The sequence below is a fragment of the Boleophthalmus pectinirostris genome, unplaced genomic scaffold (genome assembly GCF_026225935.1).
Source record: "Boleophthalmus pectinirostris isolate CB_2022bp ecotype Guang Dong unplaced genomic scaffold, ASM2622593v1 HiC_scaffold_17, whole genome shotgun sequence".
NCBI lineage: Eukaryota > Metazoa > Chordata > Actinopteri > Gobiiformes > Gobiidae > Boleophthalmus > Boleophthalmus pectinirostris.
The window spans coordinates 11,521,023-11,541,696 of record NW_026571115.1 but is presented as its reverse complement, the minus strand read 5'-3'; the positions used below and the strand labels follow the sequence as shown (position 1 = coordinate 11,541,696).

The 20,674-nt window shown below is 37.3% G+C and overlaps 1 protein-coding gene across 4 annotated transcripts; it reads left to right on the top strand.

The window, feature by feature from the left end:
• Positions 1-3,293: 3,293 nt before the first annotated feature.
• Positions 3,294-20,374, top strand: LOC110159287 (alpha-2,8-sialyltransferase 8F-like). Of its 4 annotated transcripts, none has more exons than XM_055153030.1 (9): positions 3,294-3,840; positions 10,688-10,753; positions 13,291-13,335; positions 13,482-13,547; positions 13,653-13,727; positions 16,124-16,265; positions 16,659-16,771; positions 17,118-17,210; positions 19,343-20,374. In XM_055153030.1, the coding sequence occupies exons 1-9, from the start codon at positions 3,791-3,793 to the stop codon at positions 19,821-19,823; spliced, it is 1,131 nt and encodes a 376-aa protein (XP_055009005.1). In that variant the 5' UTR covers positions 3,294-3,790; the 3' UTR covers positions 19,824-20,374. The 4 variants fall into 4 exon arrangements, with proteins under 4 accessions (XP_055009005.1, XP_055009003.1, XP_055009006.1 ...); XM_055153028.1 differs by lacking the exon at positions 3,294-3,840 and adding an exon at positions 3,877-4,002; XM_055153031.1 differs by lacking the exons at positions 3,294-3,840; positions 17,118-17,210 and adding an exon at positions 3,877-4,002.
• Positions 20,375-20,674: the final 300 nt, after the last annotated feature.

The following is a 20,674-nucleotide window of genomic DNA, read 5'->3' as shown; positions in this document are numbered from 1 at the left end:
CCTTCGCGCATTTGGTTCTTCCCGGGGAAAGCGCTTTTCACTCCCCGCTCCACGTCATCTGAGCCAGGCCTGAACCGGAGCTGCTCCTGTTGGTTCGGGACTCTGGTTTGGATCTAGTCCAACTGTATTTCTCACTCTAGACTAAAAGCAGGACATTTTTTAAAGGTGAATCAACAGAATGGGTGATTGCCTATTGCCATGAAATTATTTTATTAATTAAAGCCTAAAATAACAAATGCTGTTCCTACATGATTACGGAGAACACCGGGACCTCTGTGCAGGTCCTGAACAGACGTACACACCCCCAGATTAGACTCACTCTGGAGCCACATGTTCGCACGTACTTGCCTTGATCTTCGTGTGTTACATTCTCTGTATTGGCCATTGTTGGTAAAATAATCCGAAAATGACTCGCGGCTGCGTCTGGACAACAATCTGTTACTGCGCTGGATTCGTACAGCGCATCATTTCAGGCAAAGGAGATGCGTTTCTCCCATGATGCATTTCGAATAGTTCGTTTGGACCTGCTGTCTATGGTTTGGACCCGGGTTCGCGTTCACACCAATGTGAAAGTGTGTGAAAGCACCATCAAACTACAGGTCAAGGCTCACTGATGAGCATCTTCAATCTATCCTGAGGATCTCATGTGCTTCCTCCTGCAAGCCAAATATCTCTCAGCTGTGGAAGATGAAGTGTTGCCAGGTTTCAACCAGCAAGAAGTAGGCAAAAGAAGAAGAGTAGATGTATTAGTTTAAACATACGTTCTAAATACATTTTCATGTTCTGAACTGTTATTAAACATTAAGAAAGTGTGTTGAGTGTTGTTCTTTCTCTCTCTTCATTTCCCGTGCAACCGCTATTTATTGAATACTCAATGCAGCCCAGCCTCTCTCAGACTTTATTTAATGTGGCCCCCAGGTAATTTGAGTTTGAGACCCCTGTTGTAGAGGATATCAGTATGGAGATTCTCTGCTGTTTCTCCCAAACTTCTCCTTTGGACTAAGAGCACAGATGCTATTGAGAACTGTGTACACTTTGGAGAACTTCAAGAGCCCACACTGTTTTAATAAACCCTGAATACTGGACTCATTCTGGCCTTCACAGGGACTGGACCCCAATAAAAGATGGTTAACTTGGCTTTAGAAATATGCAACAATGTGGACATGTATGGATTCTGGCTTCTTTAGTAATCACCCTTAGAGTTTTCAGAAATCACTATTATGATGACCAAAAGGCAACTCGGAAGTACCAAGCCATACCAGCAGAGTTTGGCCTCCAGACAAGGTGTGCTCTGGCTTTACCTGGGACAGTATGCTCCCTCAACAACCCTATATTTTTTTATTTGTCCTACATCATAGCAGAGTACAGTTAGTACAATTTGAGTCATAGATTGACTCAAATTAAAGATTGTTCAAAAAGGAGTGGGAAGACGTAAGACTTATTTAAACCCACTCCTTCTTGGCTGTACCTGAAAACAAGTTTTGTAAAAGCACCTCTCAGGGTCAAAATAAGAGGGCTGTGTGCTGTCTGTTAATATGAACCAGGAAGTGTGCTGTTAGCATATTTAACTTCAATGTGATGCTCTGGTGAACTCTTCACAGTGAATAACTGGGATGATAGGAATGTGTTAGGAAAGTGGGAAATGACTTTGGATCATGTTAATTCATGTCAATTCAGGCCATGTAAACTATCAGCATTATTTTGGGCACAGTAACAGTCAGAGTTACAGTAATGAATTGTGTGAAATAAATAATTGTACACATTATACAAGCCTATATGTCTACACAAACACTACATCCATGACAGTGAAGACACAGATAACATTTTGAGCTTGACCGTTTTTATTTGCGCAGTTGTTAGAAGAAAGCATCTAAAGAATGTCTAAAGCAGCGACCAGATCAGATCAAGGTGATAATGTGCAGCGTTTGTTACGTCAAACGCCAGGTCTTTATGGGAAGATGTGTGGTATACAGTTGGATTATTTTGCGAAGGAAATAATACGCCAAGATAAATAAGGTTTAAAACAACAATACAATGAATGAAAGCCGCCAGGGCATGCTCACATACTCACAGATGTGGCTCCTTATAACTTAGAACTAGACTAGTACTACAAAAGCAAGAAGTAACGTAATGTAGGTTGAAAATGCGATTTAACGTGTGGTAAGATGCGTGTTTGAGCATGTGGTTTAGCTTTTGACGAATTATTGAAATTATACATTTGCGGGGCACCAGATTCTGACCGAATCAAACTTAACTATATGCGACAACAACAACTTATCAATTTAATCAATCTGAAGGGAACGTACCCGAAAAAGTGACCTGATGATAACTTTAAGAAAAATCACTGAAACCAGCAAATTCCTTTGTGTGGTTTATTAACAAACAATAACTAGACACCAACTTCCAAGTTCTTAAAGCACCGATTTTAACAACCTGAGGTAGTTATAAAAACGGGGTTCAGTTTAGCTCAGTTATGGCGTTTCGCTAAGTCGCTACTGCGCTTGCCTTGGGAATAATTGGACGCAATCTTAAGAGGGATGCCAACCCTTATTCATTCACTGTTCAGAACCAGCGTTACTTGGCGATGTTGTTCTCGGTCCGTGTGGAATGCGGCGATGGCGGGGTTCAGCGGTGGTCGTGCGCACGGGCAGGCAGCGGCGTGATGATGGTACTCGGGTAGGGCGGTCCACGCCTCCTTCACCGGCTCTGGTCCTCAGCTCTCGGCAGGTGCGACTCCAGGTCTGTTACAGCTCCCCCTGGGTCTCTCCGACCGGCCGTCTTCCCTGGTCCTCTTCGCCTTGCCTCGCGGCGGCGAGGCAAGGCGAAGAGCGAAGAAAGGCGTAGCGAAACGAAAGCGCGATGCGTAGTGGAAAAAGCCCGCTTTTCGCGCGTGAGGCTTCGTTTTGGTCAGTGCGCTTGGTGGGCGTTGTTATATGCAAATTTAAGGCACGCCCGCGTCTGAGCTGAACTAGTCCCCGTACAAATATCATTTGCAAATATTAAATTGATAACTTCCCACATTCCGGTACTAACTGTTTACGATGACATTAGCCGACGATTCATACAAAGAAATCAAAGGTATATCTGTCCGAAAACACGCCGTGAAGTTACCGTAAATACTTCCGCGGGAACATGACTTGAAATACACACAAGAGACTATGAACACATGAATTAAGCAATGTGGCATACTTGTCTTGTATCAACATGAGCCTTATATAGAACACAGTTAAAAACATGTTTAACTAGTTATCGAGATGCGGTTAATCCGGTCCTTCTCTAGTGTCCAAAAGTGGCAACCACAGTCCATCGCGGTTTTAACCGGTCCAAACCTTGGCGCCTGATGGTCTGGTATGTAGATGATGTGGGTCTGTTTCTTCAAAGCACAATGAAGAAAGTCATTATCACTTTAGCAGAGCCATGTCAATTTCCCATTCTGATTCATGTCCCACTTGGCGTGGGGGAAGGGAGGTGTGGAAGCACCGAAGGTCGGTTCTCTTGGGGTTGTAAATACCAAGAGGCAGTCAGGCGGAACCGACTTCTCTAGGTTCCTGGTTTGTGGATTCTATCAGAATGGGGGAAGCAGGCCCTGAACAGGCATCTTTCCCTACAGTAATCTAATAATAACTCACTATTGCACAACATGTTACTCTTTCAAACCTGTTTGGCAAAGCAGATTCTGCTTTGCCAAACAGGCTGCTGCTAATCAGCAGGTGGTTGGCCAAGAGGAATGCACTGTGTTTAAACCAGTGAGAGCACCCTCTATTATCTAACAGTTCTACCTGTCGGCTTTATGGGTGTAACAGAGGGAATGGAACCACATAATGAGCAGATTAGTTTCAGGTGAGAGAAGAAACACTGGAGACAAGAGAGAGAGAGAGAGAGAGAGAGTTACCTCACATGCCCCACAGCCATGAGAAGACACTGCTGTACATTTGTTTTATTTCTCAGCATAACTTTGGGGACTTTATCCATTATATTGGTTATCCTTAATTTAGATCTGAGGTAAGTCACTCATTTGATATTTTAAATTAAATAAACTTATTTTCTCTTTCCCATTCTGCTCTTTATAAATTCTACTATGTCATTTTGACATTTCTTTCAAATCATTACTGTAGCATTTACAATACATTCATGATCTTTGTCTTTCTAGGTTTTGTCCTTTTTTTTAAATACTAATTTACACTGAACCAACACAAGAATCAGCACAGAACGAGAATAGAGAATGGACAATTTGAATTTGAGTAAAGGGCAATTTATCTTGTGATATTGATTTTGTGATGTGTGAGTTACTGTGTCCAGAAAACTCCCCTTGTGGATTAATTAAGTTTGTCTAAATCTAAGAGTAAAAAGCTTTCATATATGGTTATAAACCTAAATTCAGCTTCATCATATACCCATATAGCAGATGGTTAATGGTCAATGACAGATAAGGTTATTAAATCTGATCCTTGTTTATGACTTGGCACCATTTCTAGTCTGTTAAACATGACTCTTCTGAGAATATTCAGTTCAGTTCAATTCAATCTTTATTAAGAACACGTAACATCTGGTTCATAGTATTAAAAAGAAAATAGTAAGAATAAAAAAAAATTAAATACAGTGCACGTTATGATGTTGACAGACAAGACCGCCAGTGTCTCCACAGAGAAGAATCTGACAGAGCTCTTCACAGGACACACTAGAGCAGGGGTACTCACACTTTTTCAGCATGCGAGCTACTTTCAAAATGACCAAGTCATAAAGATCTACCTAATACAAAGCCAAGCAAACTGCACTGAAACACTCTGTGCCCCTTTTTTGGACCCTCATCCACAGTTTGAGAACCCCTTCTTTAACTTCCTCTGGCACTTTACATAAAACTGTGAAAAAAGTGAAGGAAGATTTTTAAACCTGTTTTTTAAAGTTCCAAACTGGAGTTTCATTCTTTTCTGGTTTTGCAGTGATATTTACCAGCCTCTGCACATTTACCAAACCAAACACACATCGTGACAAACACAGATGCATTTGTGCACTTTTGTTAGGCAAACTTCAACCAAATGTGGCAGTAGGTCTGTTCTGTAGATCTGCTCTATGCTGTAGACCTGCTTTGTGCCAACACTGGAACACAAATTTAGACTCGTTTTTGCTCCACGTTTCGTCTTGCTCTTCTAATCAGCCGCACTGTGGGAGGGGCTTGTGTTCGCTGTACGCAGGAAGGTGAGAGCGTGAAAAGGCGAGGGGCGGCGTGCTGACGTGAGGCAGATGGACAGGTAGGATGTTTAGGAAGTTTAACCTGCCCTGTGATGCAGGCTGGTACACGAGGGCACACGCTGTTGCAGACGAGCCGTGCGTAGGGAGCGTGTGTGTTTGTGATGTGCCGTAGAGTCTCCGCGGGCTGCACTGAGACGCCCCACACGCTCTGGCAAACCTGTACAAGTTTATTACCAATAGCAGCGGCCGTAATGAAATATGATCGCACTTGTTGAGTGAGAGACAAGACCGAGTCTAAACGCGAGTCCGAGACGAGACACGGCGATCTACCCACACGACCTTGGCGATCGACTGGTAGATCGGGATCGACGTATTGAGCACCTCTGCACTAGAGCTTCAGTGATTCGATTGCTCAGATTCATGGTTCTACACATAAATGAATAAATATAACATCTGATCGTGACAACACAAGATCTCACACCACAATTTACAAACATTTCAGTGGCTCTACAGAACCTCTGCACTTTCAGTAATATTCTCAAAGAGTCGTTATAGGCCACTGTCAGACTCTGCAAACTCTAAATATAGTATCAACACACAGATTTTTGTTGCAAATGTTTATGCAAGAAATAAAGTCAGGGAAGAGGACCCATGGGAACAGAGCAGGTTAGACAGACCCAGAGGGAGTTCAGGGAAGAGAGCGAGCATGCACGCAACGCTTGTTTTTAAGGTGAGGAGGGATCATATTTCATTATTTCTTTTTGTCTGTCGCCTCCTAATAAAAAGGAAGTGTTAAGCTCCTGGGCATGTAAAAAGAGAAATATATTATCAACATATTTTCAGTCTAATCAGCCATGGAAAGAATCCATATCAGTTTATGCTCCACATCCCCAAATGAAAAAATAAAAATATAAAATGGGGCTAAAATTCAACAAATGTAAATAGGCCTATGTAATTTGCCTGGATTCATTTTTAGTGATATCGGATTCAGTTTGAAATGGGAAGTGTTTTTTTCGACTGTCCATGGAGTAAAATTTTGTGACATATCTAGTTTACGTTTTCAGAGCAATTTCTGTATTTTTATCACAAAAATTAAACATTTGTTAATCTTGATTTGAGTACAGTCTAGACAGTACAGACTGAGGAAGATAAACAGGAAAACTTAAAACAGTCGTCTGCTGTTAGTTTCATTGTTATTTTGTTGTCTCTTAACGTGACATTTGTGATCTTTGTCTTTCAAGGTTTTGTCCTTTTTTATACTGATTTATGCTGAACCAGCACAAGAATGATCACAGAAGGAGAATAGAGAACGCAAAACAAATATTGGCATCTTAATAAAAGTAAATTATTATAAATGAAAGTGCCTATGACAGGTTTTATTTAGATTTAGACAACTTGATCCACAACAGAAAATATTTGGACACAGTAGTTCACAATGTATTATAGTAACAAAGATAAATTGTATAATAGATTCTAAATAAGTAGCAGAAATGACAAGAGACTAATGCCAAATAAAACAAAAGATCATTGTATTTAAGATTTTACTTTTGGACAGATTTCTCCTAGTGTGATGTCATCATTGTGGGAGTCTCTAAAATAGAATTTTACTTCCTGAAATTTTCAACATATTTTTCAACTTTTCATTTGGATAATTTCAATCCTGCCACTCTGTTTCATGGATCTATTAAAATACAGTCTATGGTTTGTAGGTGTCTTGCGTTGTTTTGAGAAAAGATCACTACAGCTCATGTTCAATGAGCAGGGAACCACTGGAAGTACCTACATTTTTTATTATTAATTTACATAATGAAATGTACATAGTAGCTCTCGATGGGAGATAACACTGTATTGCATGTACCTCACATTTTTCAAAACATAAATATTTGGAGACATCATCACATTGTATGTCCTTGTTCGAGTCCTTTAGGAGCGACACAGAAACAAAATATGACCATAGTTCAGAGTTAAACAACAGAAGAGATGGATTTATGCTTAATAATTTACTTTTATGTATGTGGTATTTACCCATAATTATAATTATATTGCAAAGTCTCAATAGTTTGTTTGGAAATGTGTTTATACCATAATGTATTAGCTCCAAATTTAATTGAACATTTATGACCATCTTAATTTTCAACCAAATAATTAGATTCTTCCATAAAATGTTTTGTCATGCCACAGGAGAAAAAGAGATGGTCGATTGTTCCCTTCTCTTGAGAGCAAAAGAACACATGGCTCCACCTCAAAACCAAACCCTTTTTTTTGTTGGATAGTGACAATTTATGATTTTAGACTGCATTTCTTTTATTTTGGTATTTTGTGGGGTATTGGCCATTTCATTATTGGTTATATTGCTATCATCATGATAAATGTTTACATTTCTGTCAAAATTATGAAAAAATTGACCTTTGGATATTATATTAATAGCTGTGTTATTGCATTTTTTTATCATCTAAGGGAATTTGAATCCATTTTAATTTAGGCAACATTATTTGTCCTTTTGAATAATGCAAATAGTTTTGTATCAAGTTTAAGAAGGTAATGGGTATTGCTTTGCAAACCTTTTAATACACCCTAATAGAACTTTGTATATTAAATATAGTTTCAAACTCTTTCAAACTAAGGAACTGACCTTGCATTTCGAGTATATCTGTGTCAAAGATCTTTTTTTTTTTTTACCATTTTTGAATGAATAATGTTTTCCTAGTTGGTGTAATTGCTCATTTGTTCCTTAAGGTGGAGCCATACGAGGTAAAGTTGTGGGTAAATACAGTCTTCCAATAATGGAGGATCACATTTTAAAAGAAATTCCAAACAGCCAACTTGCTTAAAGATATTCTTGGGGATATTATACCAAATAGTTTCAGGCTGAGTTTTTATCCAGTTTAGTCTGAAAACACCCACCATGGATTCAAAGTCAATAGTTTTTAACCCTCCTTTGTTGTAGTCTTTGATGAGTTGTGATTTATTTATTTATTTTTTTAATAAAGTGGGTTTTATGAATTGGTATATTATTGTATTTTATTAAATTTTTTGATATTTTATGGAGTAATATAAAATGAAGAGCTTGGGTATGCCAGTTTTGAGATACCTTTGGATTTTGATAACACATTTTGGCCTAGAATAGTTAGATCCCTTGTTAAGCAACTTTTTGAAATGTCTTCAGTTTTTTCCTTGATATTTTTGGCTTCTCTTGTTTTGTCATCTCTGGTTACTTGTTCCCAAGTATTTAATTTCAGTTTTCACAGGTATAGACTCGTGTCAGTACATAAAGGTAGTAATTCACATTCACAGACCTGATGCCTGAGAGAACACAGAGATGTTTGGAGCTTTTTGAGAATTGACTTGTCTTCCAAAAAAAAAATGACTGTATTGTCAGAAAATTGACTTTCTTACACCTTCCTGAACCTCCTTACAAAAAAGAAATATGGCCTTGTGTTCAACTATATCTTTTAAACCTCTAACATTTAAAGCACTCAGATGAATAAACATAAGTAAATGAAAGAACTGTATGCTCTTGTATTCACTAGAATATAATGATGAGCAGGAAGGAGCATCTGCTCCTAGAACATTTTTTTTTTACTTAACTTTTATTAGTTTTAAAATTTGTGTATGAAATCATTGAATACAAATCATTATCTCAAAGAAAGATTTTTTTTTTTTTTTTAATCAAATCAAATCAAATCAAACTTTATTTATAAAGCACTTTTCATACAAAATGCAACACAAAGTGCTTTACAGTGATTAAAAACTTTGTCACACTCACATAACATGTTCAACTATAATGTCTGAATTTTAAAGCCGTCTAACATTAACATGAAAGCACCATTAACAGCACTCAGAAATGAATCCTAAAAATAATGTGTACAATAAACAAGTAAATGATTTCAATCAAAAGCTAAGCTAAAAACTGCCTACTCTTAAAAACATGAACGTTCTCTGCAGCCCTATTCACATAGACGAATACTAATGATGAGCAGGAATGCGGAAGGCAGCGATGAGCAGCATCTAGCTTAGAACTTTTTTTAGAACTAGTTAATTTTACTCTTTTTTTTTTTTACTTTTATTTACTTAATGTTTTAATTTTTTACTTATAGTTTTTATTACAAAATTTGTGTATGAAATCATTCAAAGAAATCATTATCTCAAAGAAATATATATATATATATTTATTTTTTTTTTTTACCCCCCCTGAGGATCATTTCAAGCCCAAAGAACAATCTCTAACTTGTTAACATCTACCAACACTTTATTTGTGCTCAGCTTTTTCTTATGGTTCAACTCTTTTACCATCAATTAGTGCTGGTCCCTACTTTAAGAAGGCTGGACAAAGCCCGGGCTTCACAATTTTCTTCTGAAAAGTCCTCTTTGAATTTGATGTTCTTTACACACTCTGGCCTCCTTTGACCACCGTTTCTTGTGCACTTTTGTTTTCTTTCTTAAGCAGCCTGATCAGCCTGAGATCCCAGCATCTGTACACTCTCCATGCATTTCTCCCTCAGATATTCTTTTTTTTTTTTTTCAGGGACTGTACCTGCACTTTAAGTTGGTCCACTACATTTTTATTTTCTTTTGTTGCTTTTTCCTTAGCTTACATTAGCACGAAGTTCTCAAACTTTCGTTCGAGAGTGTACAGTCTGTCATCCATCCATTAATCAAGCTTTAATCGCATCAAGGACATTTTCAGTGCTCACGTTTCAGCTTTCTTTTTCAGTTGGGATTGGGGCTTTGCAACGGAGTGTGGTCATTTTTACTTTTGGGTATATTCGTCTCCATGTCCTCAAAATCTTCCAGGTCATCATCCATCATGTAATCACAATCAGGTAGTCATGGTCGTGGATGCTAGCTGTTAGCCATTTTTTCCAAGACAAGTTTTAAAACTTTTCTTCCACCAAGTTTTATCCTCAGTTCAGTATTCGGGTTGTCCCAGTCTTAACATTTCTCCTGGGATAACTGTCTTTTCAGAGTGAAGTGTTGTGGATGTCAAAATCACCATTGAGCTTGGCCCATTGACTTGAATGGGTGGCCGTGTTTAGACACCGGGACTTACTCTATTCCAAACTAAAAGGTAAAAGGAGCTGTTAACTTAAACTACTGCTTCATGACATCACAAGGTGGAACGAAGCATTTTGAGCTTTGGAAATGAAGACAGACTAATAATACAGGATTACTCAAACATGTGTCAATAAAACAAAACTGATGAAGTAATAACATCATAACACTGCTCCAAGCTCACATGTCATTTTTGCAAAAATAACCTTTAAACAAATCTCAGCAAAGATCATTTGTCTTTGTGATTAGGTGTTTGTCATTTATCATTTAAATAAATGCGAGCCTGTCTTTTTAATGTCTCCTTAAAATTAAAATTAACTTAGCCTAAAGATTTGGATCCTATAAAAGAAATGAAAATCCCTGTTTGGTTTTGTTGAGGATTTAATGAGTTTTTGTGCATTGTTTGAAATCAGAAGCCATTAATGGAATGACCTTTTTCTTTTAGTGAAGTGGATTTAAGCTCCACTGATACAAAGACAATAAGGACCAAAGACAACGCCATTGATCACAGGTAAGAGAAATCTAAATGTGTTTTTTTTCGACAACACACACATTTTAAAAGCAAAATCTCAATATGGAACAATAACAAGGAATTATTAAGACCCACACATCCACTAAATTCTGAAATATGCCTTAAAATAATTTGAAAATGAGAAAAAAAAGTATACAGCTCACAAAAACAAAACAAAAAAGAAAAGCATCAGATCTCAAGGTGAAATGCTGGATATCTAAATATGTACGTGGTAATATCTTAGGAACAAAAGGATGCCACCTCCTTTAATGGATATAAAATATTCAGCCTACTGAGGACTTAATTTTACAGACACTCTGAAAATCAAAGTGAAATAATGATGTGGCAATCTTGTCCATTGTGCTAAAATTAAATTTCTGTGAATCAAAATGCTTCTCAATATCTTGTGAGCTCAACTTGTTCCTGCTTGCACGAAGGAGCAGATATGGGTTGAGAACGTTCTAGGGCCCTATCCAGCCCCACTAGAGTAAATGCCTCCTGAAATCTCCATGTTCTGGAGATTGTGCAGGGAAACAAATCCACATGTGACCCTGACTTCTGTAGGGTTAATGAGTGGCTTCATACTCCCTTTAGTGATAATCACACTTTTTGTTTTTCACATTAACATCTGTTTTCAGAGTGTTCCTTTAATTTTTTTTTGAGCAGTGTATACATAAAAGATGTTAGTTCACCAATAAATCAGACCAATATTTGCACTTTTTAATGTATTGGCTATCAGCCAAATCTCCAGCATGAGCAATGTATGATTCGGGATGCCCAAAAGAGACATAAAGCTTTATTTTAAAAGTTTAATGCAGTAATAGTACAAAATATGATTACACCACTCCTGTTTACGCCTCATTTACACCTCATTTATGGCTCATTTATGGTTCATTTATGGTTCATTTATGGTTCATTTAGACTAATTTCTGCCTTATGGCCATTTCTCACATTCCAGTCACATTGAGTAAGTGTGGCAAGGATGCCTTATTATGCGATTTCTGTATTTTTATCACAAATATGAAACAGTTGAAAATAAATAAATAAATAAAAATCTGCTGATGAGTTGGGCTCTAACAACGTGGATCTCTCCAAAGTGGTGTTGTGGAAAAATTAGATATCTCTCTTGAATAATATATAATTAATCCATTTGCAAAGCCCGGGTGAGTTTTTGGGAGTACAGATTGGATCTTCTGTATCCTCTCAGTGACCTTTCCCAAGTCTCCTACACAGAGCATCTGAGTTCTAAGTATTTATACAGAAATACAAATGACATGAAAAGAAGTGAATGGCTGAACTTCTTTTCAAAAAGAAAACTGCATTCCTGTGATTTTTTTCTTGTGGACAACTGTTGACAACAGGCTCAAATGTTGAGCACATATTTTCGGACACTGCACACTTTATAACATACAGTTTGATCAGGTCCCAAGGACACACAAACATACAGTTGACTTCTGTGTCACATTCTGTAAACACAATTTTCTGCATGTAACTTCCTCTTATTTCAAAATCTGATGTTTTTATTTATTTTTTACATGTTGTCACGGTGCAAAACAGACATAAATTTACATTTTTCTTTATACATTACTTACATTTACAGTTCATAATATCTCAATTCTTAAACTTGAAAGAGATGTACTCCTTACTCTTATACTCACCTACACAGGGAAATTCACCCTTTTGCCTTTTCTAGTCAGTAGCCCTAGATAAGAGTTTCACCGTGCGACTGTTCCCTAAAGAGCAGCGACTTTCACCTGTTTGAATGTTCACTAGCTTGTTACTGCCAGAGGGAATTTCACTCAGTGAATGTTTGGTAGTTAGGTGTAATAACTCTGTGCTTACTTCTATTCTGGAAAATACATTCAAGTAGTTTAAATGCTATGCAATGCTAGGCAATAACTTTTCAATAGAAGTCAACTGAAACCAGACCTCAATGAAAGCACTTTGCTTTCCTCTTTGGACCTTGGTGGCTAGTTTGTTTCAAACGTAGACATCCCAAATTTAAATGGGGTCGTTCTGATAACACATTATGGTATGATATATTGCACAGAAAATATGATCATATTGAAATGACTTTATACTACTGAAACAAAAACCCTAAAACTATAATAACAGACAACCATATCTAAGTGAACCAAAAAAAAAAACCTAACATAACATAGTAAGTTTAAACCTGTCATGTATTCAACCAATACAGCTCCAATGTTGCTCATATATTCTTATTTCTATAAAACAGAAGATAAACAGAAGATACAGCCAATGTTTTTATGAATGGGTCTGAAAAAATATATTTTTCTATCATATATTACATAGTAGTAACTGTAATTAGAGTAATTTTCAGATTTATATACAAGAGCTTATTTTACAATGATCGTGGCTATTTGTACGACTGTATTTCTATAAAACATGAATCATAATTGCTAACTCACACATAATAAAGCTTTATTTGTTCTAGATTATATTACTTGAGGACCTGTAAGAACTGGTTAATTCTAATCGTATGCAGTGGTCTTAACTTTTTCATTTTCTTTCTTCAGTGACGTTCAAAAAACTTCTGCATCAACCACAACCAACCCTATCAGGTAAGAACAAAGTCCTTCACTTAGTTAATTCATTTCTTATGTGGATATAATCAGTGCAGAGGGATTGCAGAAAACAAAAAGTGAACAATATTATCATATACACACATACATTTACTGTTTTGTAATAATTAATTTATTATTTACAGAAAAACATATCATCAAAATGTACCTCAACTTGACAAAAACGCCCCAGATCCGTGTAATGGCTGCCGGTGAGGGAAAAGACTGGATTACATGGGTTGCATGTTTCTTTTTTTCTTTAAAAAAAAAAATATATATATATATATATTATTAATTATTATTTTATCCACTTTTAGTGAACACATCAAAAAAGTTCTGGGAAACTATTCTCTGAACTGGAGAAAAAATGTCACAAAACACCAAGAGCTCAGGTAACTACTTAATATCCAGGTTCCTAAAGTAACAGCCCAAAAAAGTCCACATAAAAAACAACATCTTAGCCTTGGATTAATCATAATAAGATGATGATCCAGTGGTAACTGGGTTTGTTTGTTCTTACTGTCTTCATTAAAGCAGCTGTATGTAATTGTGCAGTTTTATAAACGGCACTACAGTCATTGAAGCTGAAGTGCCAGTGCCTAAACCTACAGATAGAGAACACACGTTTTTCTCCTTCTCAGTATATGGACTGCATATACTGCAGCAGCATGACCAGCATGGTGCAGGTGCTGGGGTTTAGGTAGTGAGGACTCACATCAGAGAGTCCTTTTAGGTTTAAACCAACTGGCTTTCAACACTGAAACTGGCAACCCAAATGAGTCAAGACTCATGTGAGACTCGTACACTGGACTCAAACTACTGCACTAATGGACACAGAAAATATTATCTGACAAGTAAAAATATATGAAAACAGTTTTATTTTGTTAAATCATTTTAAATGATCAGACAATTTTAAATTGTGTTGAACTTTTGGCTTCTCCCTAGTGTGATGTCGTCATTATCATGTGTTTTAGAACTCTCTAATTTGTGTAATTTCAATATATTTTTCATCTTTTAATCACAAATTGCTTATCGTTTGGTGTAAAACTATAATTTATATTTACAAAAGGTATTATCCCACCAACTTAAGTAAATTTAGATCAAATCCTGTTTTACACCGCCTGAGTAAATAATGATTCAGACATTAGTAAGCAAAGTTTATGGAGTAAGAAAGCTGTCAAAAATATTTGTGTGCATAAAATAGAAATCCGTGCGTATTTGGGAAATCCGTGCATATTTGGCTGTAGTTGCGCATAAAATAAATATTTGTAAACTCTCAAATGAGTCCAGTCGTACATAAAATATATTGTGTGTATTTTATCCATCAGAATACGAATTGAAAAATGACGACGTCATGAATTACAATCACGAAATGAAAATTTACGATTACGCTTTCATCAGTACGGATACGAATTCACAGACGGAACTTTACTGTCAAAAATACATCATCACTTCACAGACATTATTCATCGAGCAGAAGAAACATCGATCAAGATCAAGACTGCGCAGCTCAAGTTTGTAGCAGAGGGTAAAAACAGAGTAATAGCACAAGAAGCTACAACAGCGACCAACAAGTGGGTTAATTAAAATCTATTGTAAAAATGTCTTGAATTCGGGAACCGAACGCTGCTGTATAATATTGTGTAGAAACACCTCCTTTGAACGGGAAATTGCACCTATATGTTAGATAACATAGTGGAGCCAGTTGGCTAACATCCGACGTAACGTTATCCCAGGGCTAATTAGCAAATGTCAGGTTCTCTGTAGGTTTAGATTAAAACATTCACGACTACAGCCACAGCGAGCATCAGTCAGTCTTCACTTCAGCTGCATTTCTCGCATGAAATGCCACCAAAAGTTCCTCGGTCCTGTCCTGGTTACAGACGTCACAGCTAATGAAATGTTACACATTACAGTTTAATGCAGCTTCCAGCATCAATTAATGTTCGTGTTTACAGGCAACACCTTGGTATGTTTACAGTATTTACCGGTAAGTATAACGTCACCGTGACGTGGATGGATTTGCTCATTATAACCCATTATAACTCATGAAAAACCCATTGTCTGAAATGCAGCTGAAGTGAAGACTGACTGATGCTCGCTGTGGCTGTAGCCGTGAATGTTTTAATCTAAACATACAGAGAACCTGACATTTGCTAATTAGCCCTGGGATAACGTTACGTCGGATGATAGCCAACTGGCTCCACTATGTTATCTAACATATTGGTGCAATTTCCCGTTCAAAGGAGGTGTTTCTACACAATATTATACAGCAGCGTTCGGTTCCCGAATTCAAGACATTTTTACAATAGATTTTAATTAACCCACTTGTTGGTCGCTGTTGTAGCTCCTTGTGCTATTACTCTGTTTTTACTCTGCTACAAACTTGAACATGCGCAGTCTTGATCTTGATCGATGTTTCTTCTGCTCGATGGATAATGTCTGTGAAGTGATGATGTATTTTTGACAGTAAAGTTCCGTCTGTGAATTCGTATTCGTACTGATGAAAGCGTAATCGTAAATTTTCATTTCGTGATTGTAATTCATGACGTCGTAATTTTTCAATTCGTATTCTGATGGATAAAATACACACAATATATTTTATGTACGACTGGACTCATTTGAGAGTTTACAAATATTTATTTTATGCGCAACTACAGCCAAATATGCACGGATTTCCCAAATACGCACGGATTTCTATTTTATGCGCACGAATATTTTTGACAGCTTTCTTACTCCATAAAAGTTCCATTGTACCTGCCTATGCCTTTTCCTTATCTCTCCACAGAGCATCACTCATCACAAACTGCAATGGTTTTCAAAAGGCCTTTGTGACCCAGGCCAACAGTCCTTTAGCAACATCTATCAAGTACGACGCAGAAAACAGAGTCCGCACTATAGATGAAAATCTTTTCAACAATATTCCAAAGGTGAATGGTTACCAACAAGGCTGAAATGTATAGGGAACCTCAAGTTTTCCATACAATACACAGCAATAGTATTACAGTTTGGCAATAACTGATATACAATTAAACAGTTCAAATGTATTTAGTTCATCCTTTAGCACATCCTTTATCAGGACATTAATAACAGTACCTACCCCCACTGCAGTACATAAAGTGTCCCACAAAAGCAGCAACCCATTAATGCTGCTAAAAGTTGGTTTGGGATCTGGGGGGGCGTCCTTGGTCCTGCACCAGTCTCTGTCTCTAAAACCTTCAAGTCAGTTTTGTTTTCTTAATAATTAAATAAGTTCTAAACACGTTGCCTTGTTTATTGTACAGAATTACTGTATGTCTTCACTTTTTTTTTTCTACTTTTAGGAAGTTAAATTCTCTAACAAAGTACTAGACACATGTTCTGTTGTTGGAAATGGAGGGATTTTGATCAACAGCAGCTGTGGAGAGGCCATAGACTCTGCCCAGTTCGTGTTCAGGTAAGAAATAATGAAAATGAATTATTATTAAATTTTGAAGACCATTTTGAAGTCCATTTTATAAATATATATTTACAAAACTACTGTACGGCAAAATCTGTGGATATATTATATATTCTGTCTTGAGCCACCAGAATCTATACTGCAGTTAACTCAATCCAGTGTACACTCATTCCCACTCATACTCAAAGTAAAAAGTTGTATTGTAAAATGTACTTAAGTATAGATACCAAAAAATGTACTTAAGTACTTTCACTTTGTATTTCATTACCTTCCACCACTGGAAGTTATGATGAAGTGTTAACATAAATCTGTATGCTGCAATGAACTCTTGCTGTATATTTAGATGTAATCTCCCTCCTCTGGATAAAGAATATAGGAAACACGTTGGAAGAAAGACCAACATTGTGACCGCAAACCCCACCATCATTCAGAAGAAGTGAGTTTTAACAGTGATTATTATATTACATTGTCAAGGTTATTCAGAAAATCAATAATTCAGGTCTCAAAATATATAAAAAGCAAAAATATCCTCCAAACAGGGGCGCATGGAGGATTTTTTGGCAAGGTACATGCAGCCAAGTGGGTGACAAATTCTCCACTCAGTCTGCACACTTACACCTGGCGTACCTGATGCACGGGGCACAGGGAGAGAGAGTTATTATTGCGGCACCCACTGGGCTGGTGTTTGGGTGACACCGGGACAGAGGGTACTCCATGTGTCTCACTGTACATGCACATGTAAAATGAGCCTGCAGGGGCGCTGTCTTGTCAGTGCATACTGGGATGGGAGGGGGAATAGAGACCCAGTGCTTGTCTAGGTTCAGTGCCTACCTATGTCAGAAATAGCAGGTGTTAATAGTGTTACAGCCTTGCTCTTAGAAAGCAGGTGAAGAGTTTGGTCAGTAATCACTGTCATGCTCCTCCTATAGTGAATAACATGCGCTGTGAACAGAACTGCCTCTCCACACATTATGTTAAGTTTATGATATAAGACAACTTTACATAGTTTTGTGATCTGGTCCACAAACTCTGAACTTTGCACATTGGGTCTCTGTCTCTGTCTCTATTCTCATTAAGAACTATGTTTTATCTGTCAGTCACCTGAGTCACCTGTCAGTCATGCCCATGACAGGATACATCTTTGTATTGTATAAAGGGAGGTTCCTAGGTTTGGCTAAGAAATTGAGTGTTGAGTGTTGGCAGCCCGAGCTGTGTTGGTACCAGGGAACGAGAAACACCCAACAGCTGCTGCTTGTCCTTTTTTGTCCTCTGCCTGGTCTAACTCTGAATGTCATTTAATTTCCTTTGTCCCATGGACCTGCTCTAGGCTCATGTTGAAACAATAATTCATGTTAATTAAACCCACATCCTGTTGAAGTTAAAATGATACATACCATTATGTAAATGAACTGTCTCTGTCAAGCAAACGAACAAACTTTATGGAAGATTCATTATGTTTGCACAAACTCAGCTGTCTCCTCCATCAGTATGCTCTGCACCCGGACCTGCCTGTGAGGCCTTTTCCTGTTTAAATATGTTTTGTTTAGTTTCTGGGTGTGTTTATGGCCTATTAATGTAATGAGTACACTACTGTGTGTACTTCACACTGTTAACAGGCTTGCTGTGAGTCACAGTTCATCTTTGGTTGTTCGGTGGTTCTGAGTTTGATCTTTGTCCTGACCATTTACCATCTTGTTGCAGTAGACACCCAGTATAACACAGGCAGTCGAATTATTCACCGCATGCAGTGTTGGGAATGTTAATTTTAAAATGTATTCCCCTACAGATTACAGATTACATACCCCAAAATGTAGTTTGTAATGTAATCCATTAAATTACTTAAAGTGAGTAATGTAATCTGGATACTTTGGATTACTTGGTTTGCTGAAGAGAAGCAAAGACTAGGATACTTAACCGTATTAAAAACATTATTGGTAGAAGAGGAGGAGACATGTCGCGCGCAGCATGGTTTAGTCCTGGTTTAGACCTGGTTTAGTTTTCAGCAATGAGTGGAATTACCGGAAAAAAAATAAAAATAAAAAGATAAAATTAAAATAATCTGAAAACAGGAAATTACCGCTGTGTAATCCATTTATTTCAACAAAGTAACTGTAATCCAATTACCAGTCACTGAAACAGTAACTGTAACTGAATACAGTTACTCATAATTTGTACTCTGATTACGTAACTCCAGTATATGTAATCTGTTACTCCCCAACACTGACCACATGATTATTATAAGCATTTTTCACATCTCTGAGGCCAGAGTTTAGTTTGCTGTTACTGTAATGCCAACAACTACTAGCATGCTAACAGCACAGCAGCCATACTTCTTGGTTTACGAATGACAAAATACTGCTCAGGTATATATACATATACGAAGCATCACTATAAATGATGAATTACTACTGTTTTATTATTATTATGTTTTATTGTTGCTGCAGAAGAATACTGATCCCAAAGGAAGTTCAAAGTATCTATATTTTATATAGTGAGCTGCAAATTTTACTTAACTACATGGAAAAAATCATGCACAGCCCCTGAAACATGCTCATGATTGTCTTTCAGATACAACAGTCTACAGCTTCGCCGTCGTCAGTTTGTGGATGATGTCAGTGTGTATGGCGACTCTCTGCTGTTTCTTCCTGCCTTTTCCTTTGCGTTCTGCACTGGTTTGAGCATGGCAGTCCACTACACTTTGGAGGACTTCAGGAGCTCAGTTAAACCTGTATTTTTTCACCCGGAGTACCTCAAAAGCCTGGATACATTCTGGCGTTCACAGAAGCTCAACCCTGGTTACAGAATAAGCACTGGGTTCATGTTGGTTAGTTTAGCTCTGGAAATCTGTAACAATGTGGACGTGTATGGGTTCTGGCCTTTTAAATATCACCCATACAATTTCCAGATTACAACAAATCACTATTATGATGACCAAAAGGCAACTACTTTGCATGCCATGCCAGCTGAATTTGCCTATCTGATAAAACTACACAATGAAGGGGTGCTTAAGCTTCATCTGGGAGAGTGCCCACCACAAAAAAAGGAATGAAGGTTTTATATTGATGTCCTCTATACTGTTAAAGCCAGAGTATGTAACTTTTTATCCAAAAAATAGATTTGTGTTTATTTCATTGAAAACATGAGTGAGTTTACATCTCCAGAAAATTGATTCTTACTTATTGGCTTATAGTGCAAAATTCTGGGCTGAGTAGAAATCATCTTGTTGGGCCATATTACATGTTCTGTATGGAAGATAAGTTGTTCCATCAGAATTTGAATTTTAAACGGCTCTGAATTTGTCTTTGTGAATTATTTTACTCTGAAAAAGAGCATCTGAATTTTTTTCTTCTGAATCTGAAGCACTGAAATTTCAGTGTATAGTTTTCAATGTGTTTAAAATTTCAATTTAAAAAAAATTAAAAATCATCTATAAAATATTGGATGTATTTTTTTCAAACCCTCAAATACGACTGTCTAAATTCGCATTGTAAAATACGATGAAGAAAAATGACCCAGCCAACATCCGGGATACTGAGGCATTTGCAATCACTCTTGCAGAGTCGATCTAACTTCTAGCCAATCACGCAACGGTATAGTAGTCACGGGAACAACCACAAGTCCACGGACGGAAATGGCAGCCGGTGGCCGCTCTTTCGGTAATTATGTTCATATTTTCTAACCTTTTTCGAAGCTAATACTTATAAAATCTTACAAATAACAATTGCTTGACAACATTAATGTAAATGCTTGTACTCGCATTATTGGCGATTTGATAGAAACAACATTAATAGCGCTAGTTAATGCACTGTCATGCGCGCTCACCATAGACCACATGGCCCGCGCAAGTCAACCTGTTGTAAGGAAAACAACCACTAGGGGGCGATAGCCGCTACGGCTAAT